This window comes from Corythoichthys intestinalis, chromosome 11 (assembly GCF_030265065.1).
Source record: "Corythoichthys intestinalis isolate RoL2023-P3 chromosome 11, ASM3026506v1, whole genome shotgun sequence".
Taxonomy (NCBI): Eukaryota; Metazoa; Chordata; class Actinopteri; order Syngnathiformes; family Syngnathidae; genus Corythoichthys; species Corythoichthys intestinalis.
Window position 1 is genome coordinate 30,471,339 of NC_080405.1, and position 10,197 is coordinate 30,481,535.

A 10,197-nucleotide genomic window follows, 5' to 3' on the forward strand; every position below is an offset into this window, starting at 1 on the left:
TCCAAAAAGTCAAAATCCGCCTATGACCGAAACTATTGTATAGTGAAAGCACTAGATAATACCTGTTACGACATTAAGGTGAGGCTCCAGTGACTAAGCAGAAATAAGTGGCGGCAAAAGTACTTGTACTCTGTTTATACAGAAAAGTACATATTTGTACTACTTTTTACCTAGAGTACATTAGTCTTGAGTCACCTGTGGGTGGGCGGTCAACTATACAATCCCCCCAACAACCCACCTGTATGGGCTCCAACGTCACTGGAGATGTGTTGAAGTTCCCGTGAGTAAGTAAAGGCATGGCTTAGGAATTCGGCCACAAGAATCCGGCCGGCTCAACCGGATCTGCGAGCACGCTCTCTTTATATTCCTACAGCAACACCTGAAAAGCTGACTCGGCTTCAAAGAACGATCAGGAACACATTAGCGATTTCTCCTTTCGCGCTCGTATAACATGTCTTTTAAAAGCATAATACCGGACAGTGAAGCGTTTGATGATTTTAGGAGTCAATGTTTGTCGACTGAAAATTGGCAGGAACGGTATAACAAAGGAAGCATGCAGGTGTGGATGGAGGTTTCCAAGAAAAAAGGGGAAGGAGGGCCTAAAGTGCACAAGATCAAGGTGAGTCACACACAAAAACGTATATTTTATAAAATAAGGACAATGTTCCTAATACTGTGGCTTTCAATTATATTGTATGTGCTTTGGAAGAGAACATTTGCGTGATATTTGATGAAAGTAGGGAATTGTGGATCAATACAAAGCAAACATCCACATGGTAAAACTTCCTGTCATTAAGAAACATTGCTGTTGGTACTATAGTTTCCTTTGTGGAAGTAACTGTCTATGGAGGACCAAATGTACCAAAATCAAATAACTATAGCATAAGATCGATAACTACCAGTAAATTTAGTTTTATATGTATTTTGATATATTTATTTGTATCAACATTATTTCAATTTTTACTTGAGTTTCAATAGTTATTAAATTTTCATTTACTTTTAAGATTTTAATGTATTTACAGATATTTCATCAATTATCATTGACTTCATTATTTTCATTTCATTATTTTCCTTTTCGATATTTTGTCATTCATTTTGTATTTATTCAACATTTATTTGAATTTGTATTCATTTTTTTTTTTTACAATTATTTTGTCTTTATATATATATATATATATATATCTTTTTATGAATGTATATCTTTTTATATTTGCATATATACATACTGTTGAAAAATACAAACATTAATAATTTAACAATTTTAATCAAATTACATGAAAATCAAACTAAAATTTGGGTAAAATTTTATCTGATAAATATTTGTGTGTGTAACTGGCGTGGCTCAGTAGTGGAGTAGTTGTCCCCCAACCCAGAGGTTGTGGGTTCGATTCTCCACCCTGATGAACTCGCCTAAGTATCCTTGAGCAAGATACTGAACCCCGCATTACTCCTGGTGCTGTGTCACCAGTAGGTAGATGGCAATGTAGTGTAAAGCGCTTTGAGTACCTTGAGAGGTAGAAAAGCGCTATACAAGTATAACACTATACTGGACTGTCTCAGGAAATTAGAATACACAATATTCTAATTTTTTGAGACAGTCCTGTGTATATATACAGAACTGTCTCAGGAAATTAGAATACACAATATTCTAATTTCCTGACTGTCTCAAGAAATTAGAATATTGTGTATTCTAATTTCCTGAGACAGTCCTGTATATATACACAGGACTGTCTCAAAAAATTAGAATATTGTGTATTCTAATTTTCTGAGACAGTCCAGTACAAGTATAAAACTAAACAATTGCCTTTAGAAATAAATACTGGATTTACCTACCACTGTACGTGTGATGTTTAAAAAAATATTCCATACTAAGAAGTGCAAGTCCAATCAATGTGACCTTTTTGTGTGTTTTTAGTGTAAAAACACAATAAAAGATGTCTCAGCGGAAACCATGTATGACGTCATCCATGACAGCAAGTACCGTAAGACATGGGATAAAGTCATGCTTAAGAGTCAGGACATCGCCAAAGTCTCTGCATGCGCCGACATCGGCTACTACGCGTGTGAGTGAACCTGCTACCGTAGTGTTCTTAAACCATCTCAAGTCAGGAGTCCTGTCCACTGTTTGTTATCACAACAAGACCAGCGAGAAAAAAAACTTCTCCAATTTCTCTAATTTCTCACGTTCCGTCCGGTTTGTCCCATGAAGGGAATTGTCCGAAACCCATCAAGAATCGAGACGTGGTGACCCTGCGCACGTGGCGAGTAACAGACGACGATTACTCGGTCATCAACTTCTCCGTCAAACATCCGGTACATCACAATCATTAGACAAACCCTTTTAACTTTAGAGAAGGCAAACTCGTTTCAAGAAAGAGCTGTAAGTGTAATTTGTCACTTCCAGGAATATCCTCCCATAAAAGAAGCGGTGAGAGCCGTTTCCATCCTGACCGGCTATTATATCAAGCCTACTGGGCCCAACAGCTGCATTTTCATATATCTCTCGCAAGCTGACCCAAGAGGTAAGTTGAACTTGAACGCAAAATGTTCACAACCATGAAAAAACTTCATCTAAGTACCTCATCACAAAAAAAAATTGGGACTGCAAATGAATTGGGGATACAGTAATCTCTTGTTACTTTGCAGTTCACGTTTTGCAGATTCAGTTCACCACGAGGTTTTAAAAAGTACAGTGGTACCTCGACATACGATCGCTTCAACACACGATCTTTTCGACATCCGACGTAAAATTTGATTGGCCATTTGTTTCTACATCCGACGACATGCTCAAAATACGACGATTTATGACAGCGCCGCAGTTCCTTTGTTTTCCCGAAGAAGAACGGCGGATTTTCTTGTGAGAGAAATCGACACAGATTCCAAGAATGTTAGTGCACGTGTTGAAAAAAGGAAAAAGTTGAGGCTTAACATTGAAATGAAGATGGAAATGATAGAAAAATATGAGCAAGGTGCGCGCGTCCGTGAACTGGCTCAATAATACGGTCGTAGAATGTCGACGATCTCCACGGTCCTCCTCTGACCTCCATTCGGCAGTCTTTATAAGTTAAGGTGACTATTATTATTGTGGTAACATTGCCAAAGAAATCACCAGCTTTGTCAGGTTTCATTTCTTGCATATCATTTATTTCAGAACTTGTGCAACACAACACACCTACTGTCTGCCACAGTTGACGGTGTTCTCAACAAAACATTAAAAGAGAAAGCAATATCTCAACCTCTCTCCCTCTCTCGGTTACGTCAGCGACACGGTGCGTTCAGGTACAGCACGCAAAAAATTATTAAAACATTATTACAGGAATTATTACCATAATTTTCAGACTATAAGCCGCTACTTTTTTTCCTTCATTTTGAATCCTGCGGCTTATAGTCCAGTGCGGCTTATTTGTTGATTTATTAGGGTTAAAAGGTAACATTTTATTCGATAGCGTCGTCATAAGACAGTCAGAATTATGATGTGATACTATCATGGGCATTACTGAATGCTTATGACAAATCATGTCATTAAATGTCATCCAGCAAATTATGTCACTAACTCCATTTATGTCCAGCTCAGATCTTTTACATCCATTCAAAAGTGAGATAATTTGCCGAATAACACTAAATGACATCTGCTATAAGCATTCATTCATGCTCATGACAGTGTCATGTCATAATTATGATTGTCTAATGACAGTCTTATGGTGCCACTGTCAAATAAAGTGTTGCCAAATGCCATAACTAGCAATTAATGAAATAACTGGAACAGTAACTAAAGAAATGATTAGCACAGAACATTAACTTTGATTGTTATTTACATCTGTAGCGCCGCAATGCATTCTAGGAGACATGTTGGACAACAACAGTGTAGACAGCAGGTGGCAGCAGAGGTTTACTGTCTCCCCTAATGGAGCAGTGATGGCCAAATGAAGTTTCTTGAAGCAATGAAGGCTTCATGGTGGTTCATATGGTCTTATGACAGCCGTATGATGCCGCTATCAAATAAAGTGTTACTAGTTAATATCTTTTGGTGTAAATATACCATTATACAGTGATGACAGCTGCGTCTTATAGTCTAGTGCGGCTTATCGATGAACAAATTTCGTTTTCATGTCAAATTTGGTGGGTGGCGGCTTATAGTCAGGTGCGCCTTATAGTGCGAAAATTACGTTAATATTATTTTTCCGGTTTTTATTAATACTTTATTTGTTTTGCTATGTGTAAATGCCATTTGTAATAGTACCAGCAGTATTTATTAAGGATTTAGTGCAGGTTTTCGGGCTGTGGAACGAATTAATGGAATTATAATGTATTCTAATGGGAAAATCCTGCTCGACATACAACCATTTCGACTTGCAAACACGGTCCTGGAACGAATTAACTTCGTATGCAGAGGTACCACTGTGTATATATCATTTCCACCATCCCCCACTATTTTGCACTGTTGGTCTACTGTATCCAACCTGTTTTGGCCATAGTACAGTATGTGTAAAGGCCAAAAACGCCTATGACCATACCTGCTGTTTCTGTGGAATTATCAAATATAAAACTATTCAGTCTCATTTTTTCTGTTGAATGTTTATATCACAAGTTAAATGTTATCATGCTTGAAAATGTTTTGTTGAGCATGTTTGGTTGTCAATAGGACATCAATATGACACATTTTTACAAAAAAGTGGGGATTTTTTTTTTTGTTTTTTTGGTCCAAAATGTTGATTATAATTGGTCAGTGAAGAAAACAACAAAAAAGGGACCCAACCAGGCCATTGAGAAGTTTTTTTTTTTTTTTTTTTTTGAAATATAAAGGCAACATCAAAGGCATGCAAATTCGTACAAAATAGGCCCGTGTGTTAAAGGGTTAAATACTGTAATTTTTAGCTTAAAATAAGTCTGTTAAGCTTATTTTCAGCTAGCTATTTTTCTCATTACAAGAAATCTAAGTGAGTAAATTTACTTGAAGTACTGGCAGATCATTTCACTTCTAGTAGATTTACACTGAAAACAAGGGAATTTAACAAGTTCTATGGAACTTGTGTTTTTGCTGTGTGGGGAATTTTCTTACATGTTTGTGGACAGTTAAACATTTCTGAATGGTCAAATGCAGCCGTGTTCACTTGTGCCAGTGCATCGAAATATGCACATCTCCACATTATCAACGATCAATCAACTTGCCATATTTTTCTTGACAGGTTCTCTTCCAAAGTGGCTAGTAAAGAAAGTTTCTGAAGTAATGGCGCCATCGGTGAGTCGTCACACAAGTTGTTTTTTTTTCCCCACACGATACAGCCCATCCTTAAATTTAAATTGGTCCTGATATGCCAGCATTTTGTGGTTATGAAAAGTGTGTGATTAACTACTTTGTACAGAAGACCCACCGGTAAAAAAATGTGATTTCAGAGAGATATGTACCTCTGCCAGTAGGTGAAACCTACCCAACCTCGAAAGGCGGAGGTTATGTATTTGGGTTCCATATGTCTGTCGGTGTTCAAGAGAACTCAAGAGCGAATTATAAAATTAAATTAGATTGTTAAATTTATAGGATGTTAGTTTGTAATATGAATTGAAAGAAGTGGTTAAGATTTGGGGTCATGAGGTCAAAGGGGCAAATTGAATTTGTATATGACTTTCTTACTTTTTTGTGACTTTCAACTCACGAACAAATTGTTACCAAACTTGCACCGTATGTCGGATAATGAAACGAAAGAGGTGATTAACTCATTCACTCCCAGCCATTTTCACCGACGCAAGGCCCTTCGCTCCCGGCCATTTTACTGGATTTTGACCAATTTTGCAAGGCCCACAGAAAATTCTGTTCTATTGCTATATAAACATGGAACCCACCAGAAGAAAGATTACTCTCTCTTCTTTCAGCAGAAAAAAAAGTTAGTTCATATCTTTTTCCATTCTTTAGAATTCAGCATTAGAAAATAGCTTAGTTTGAGCAATTTTCCAATTTCTGATGAAAAAAATGGAGAAATTGAGCTTTTTGTGAAAGCAAACATTTCAAATATAACTTTAACACAGCTTTTTTTGTTGTTGCTTTAGTTACATCCCAAACATCTGAATAATGTTTTCCTTTTACAAAATAAGATCAACAAGACAAATAGAGCTTTTGATAGCAAAGTAACAATTTATTTACACATAACTAACTGAAAGATGACGCTGTTCCAGCCGCGACAGCCGGTTAAACTTTTCCCTCATCGCCGTCTGTCTCATAAAGATGGATTTTTTTTTTAGCCTCTGCAGGCTCTGCTCGCGAGCAGCACGGACTCAAAAGCATCGTCCGCTGCACTAGTGTTTCCGGTCGTTCTGCTTGGTCGTCCAGCACCTGGCATCCTGGACGTCCTACCGGTTGTTCGTCTGGGTCGTCCCCGCCTGGCATCCATTCGGTCGTCTTCCGCCGGCTCCCCAGCCGTGCGGCTTGGCCGTTCGTTGCCATTGAATCGGGTTGCGGGTCTTACCAAATGCACTACTGCCCTCCAGTGACCAGTTTTATTGCTTTGAAATGGATATTCAGCTTGCTTTGGAGCAAAATTGAATCAGAACCCAGTAATGTCTTTTTTGAGAAAAAAAAAAAAAAAGTAAAAGACGTATAAATATGTCTTTGGGACACTAAAACAATTAAAAATAGAACATATTTATATGTTTTTGGGAGCAAATGAGATAACTAATTGACCTGCCATTGACAACGAAAGAGATCCCATTAATTTAAACTAGGAATGATCCTCTTTCAGTGCCATTGACAGCGCTAGACGTCCAGTCTTTCTTGACTGGGAGGGGCAAATGAAAGAATGTCAAAGGTCACAGGGGTCAAATTGAATTTGTATGTTAATGTTCAAGATAACTGGAGAAAAAATAGAGGGATTATGAAATTTGCAGGATAGAGCTAATATGGAACGGAAGAAATGATTCAATTTGGGGGCGTGAAGTCAAAGGGCCAAATTGGTTTTGGCTGCTAAGGCGGAGGTCTGCACTCTCAGAGTGCTCCTCTAGTTATTGTTTTAAAATATTGTATTAACTCGATGGAAGGCCATAGAGTCAAACTTGAATCGTGGCAGACTTTGTAAAAATGGCAAGTATCCTATTGTTGTACTAAGACTCGATACTGTATCGTCAAGGAATTGGTGATTTAAACCCCTGAATTTAGGTGTTTCGAATATTATGCCATTTCGAATTTGAAAGTCCAAGTATTCACTTGTAAATTTAACAATCTACTTCTCATCTTTCATGTTATCAATAATCCTCCTGTTTGATGTTACGCTGGAATTCTTTTGAAGATTGTGTTGCAGCTACGTTATAGACAAAATGCAGCTTAGTGCGTGTGTACGCAAGTGTGCATTTAAAAAAAAAAGAAAAAAAAAAACACAAACGTTTTCTGTGTCACAAAAGACAATGGCTACCATAGAAACTGGTTCTAAGGCTGGTTCTACTGAGGTTGCTGACAAAAAAAAAAAAAGCTGTTGACATCGCAGCCGGCACAACTCGTTCAGCCGGTTTCATGCGAGCTGCGGTCGCAATACTCTTTTCCTGGAAACGTGTGTGTGTAGATGTTTGTGCATGTCGACGTGTTTCTATGTGTGTCAACATTCAAGAGTTTTTTGTTTTTTTTAATAGACAATATTTTCTGTTCTCGTCCTAATTAAAAAGTTTGATGAAATATCACAACAAAAACAACAAAAATCTACCTTTTTAATTTTTAGTTTTTAGAAATTTTAAATACAAAACACAAGAAGAATATTTACCTTTGCTTAAATTCTACATCTTTCTCCTTTGTTTTAAAGATTAAAAAAAGTCCCAAAATATTACAGTGGTACCTCTACATACGATCACTTCGACACACGATCTTTTCGACATCCGACGTAAAATTTGAGCCGCCATTTGTTTCTACATCCGACGAATTGCTCGAAATACGACGACATGACAGCACTGCAAACGAACGCACGGTGGATTTTCTTGTGTGAGAAATCAACACAGTTTTCAAAAAAAGTTGATACAGTTGGAGAAACAAGGAAAAAAGTGATGCTTACCTTTGAAATGAAGATGCAAGTTATAGATAAATATGAGCTTGGGGTGCGCGTCCCTGAACTGGCTCAACAATACAGCTCCATGGTCCTCTTCCGACCACCGTTCGCCACTATTTATAAGTTAAGGTGACAATTATTATTGTGGTAACATTGCCAAGGAAATCGCCAGCTTCGTCACGTTTTTATCATTTATTTAAGAACTTATCCAACACAAAACGCCCATTGTCTTAAGCAGTTGATTGCTCTCAAGAAAACGAAAGTATTATCTCTACCGCACCGGACCTATCTCACTGAGACGTCAGCTTCGCGGTGCGTTCAGGGACAGTAAAAAGTGTCCGCCATATTAGAATCCGATTCGTTACATTATTTACAGGAATAATTATTAATTATTCTTCTTATTATTATATTATTCTGAATGATTTATTTATAACTTATTTGTTTTTCTATGTTTAATTGCCATTTGTAACAGTGCCAGCAGTATTTATTAAGAATTTAGTGTATGTTTTTAGGCTTTGGAACAAATTAATGGAATTATAATGTATTCCTATGGGAAAATCCTGCTCGACATACGACCATTTCGACTTACAAACAAGGTCCTGGAACGAATTAAATTCGTATGTAGAGGTACCACTGTATATTGTTTATTATCATATACTACTTTATGTGCTTGATTTATATAATAATAATAATAATAATAATGATACTCAAATATTGATAAACAATGAATTATGAAAATATGAACGCAATGTTTATTTATACATTTATGTTTTGATGATTGTAGTTGGGTGCAATTAGTAACAACATGCTAAGAAATAGGTACACTGTGGAGAAAAATCTGATTGCAATGTTAGAGCTAACTTTAACTCAACTAATTCTCATTTCAAATTGTTCCCCAGTTTAATCTCTCTAATCGATCTATGAGACCATTGTAATGATTTTTCATCCACATCCAGGTGCTGAAGGATGTGCATAAGGCAGGTCAACGGTATCCCAGTTGGAAAGCTGAAAACTGCCCGGAGTACAAGCCCTGGCGGAACCCCACGCAGTGCACCTTGCCCATGATTGACCCGTCCATACTGGCCATCCAGCGGTGCGACTCACTGGAGAACGTAGATGAGAGCGGCGCGCAGGAACAAAACGCAGAAAGTTAGGAATGACGCGTTTACGCATTTTCAAATCACCTCATGGTATGCTGAAATAAGTTTCACCTGTTGGGCGTTGTTGCTGCACTACATTTTTTTTACAGGTTTTTTTTTTTCTTTGTCATGAAGCGATTGTTTGAAGAAAATTATGTGGTTTTACTTTCAATGGCACACTTCTTTGTAGTGCTGTACGATATGATGATACAGTATATATCGCCAAAACAATACACAACTTACAACTTTTTACATCATCTTTTTTGCCTGAAGTAGACCTGTTCCTGCAATGCACAATTAAGCCATCAAATAGGGCCCAATTTGCGCTGACTTGCTATATTGATGGGATTCCATGCACCGTAGTACTACCACCGATCTGCCTCAAGAAGTCCCTATGTCCACTCAATAGTTTGCCCATTGGCTAACCCTGCCAACTATACATGAGTAACGCATGTAAGAGAAATGAAAATAGTAACACATACAGGGTATAATGCACACAGACAACAAAATTTGTTCCAATATAAATATTAATTTTAAATTGATGATAATCTGCGAATTTTATTTCCAGCAGTCTTAAGTCAGAACCACTAGTCACAAGTATCAGTAAATGATTGGATATCTTTCCATTTGAACTAAAATATGTTACTGTGCTCCTTCTGTTTACACTGGATAGTTTTAGTTTGCAGCACTACTTGATGCATTTAATATTTGTGCCAGGCCTAATGCCAATTCAAAAATAAACTCAGTTGGGGGGGGGCAGGGGGCTTTCATAATTGTATAATTTTTCACTAGATAAAAAGATGTATTACATCGTTGCATTCAATATTGTGATAGAAAATGCCCTATGTTGTGATAGATTTTTTTTTACATATCGCACAGCACTACTACTTTGACATGCAATATTGCAAGATACAATTAAGTTACTGTAAATAGTATTTTTCTTTTTTTTTGGACAGTGTTGTGTGATTCTCTTACCTGGTTGATAGAAATAATGTGTTGTATTTATATGACTTGAATAATTAAGGGAATGAGTCTGAAAT

At 37.1% G+C, this 10,197-nt stretch overlaps 1 protein-coding gene across 1 annotated transcript; it reads left to right on the forward strand.

Annotated features, from left to right (window-relative positions):
• Positions 1 to 306: 306 nt before the first annotated feature.
• Positions 307 to 9,904, forward strand: stard14 (START domain containing 14). Its single transcript, XM_057849791.1, has 6 exons — positions 307 to 619; positions 1,916 to 2,063; positions 2,210 to 2,313; positions 2,405 to 2,522; positions 5,187 to 5,239; positions 8,975 to 9,904. Exons 1-6 carry the CDS (start codon positions 452 to 454, stop codon positions 9,170 to 9,172), a joined length of 789 nt encoding a protein of 262 aa, XP_057705774.1. The 5' UTR covers positions 307 to 451; the 3' UTR covers positions 9,173 to 9,904.
• The last annotated feature ends 293 nt before the right edge of the window (positions 9,905 to 10,197 follow it).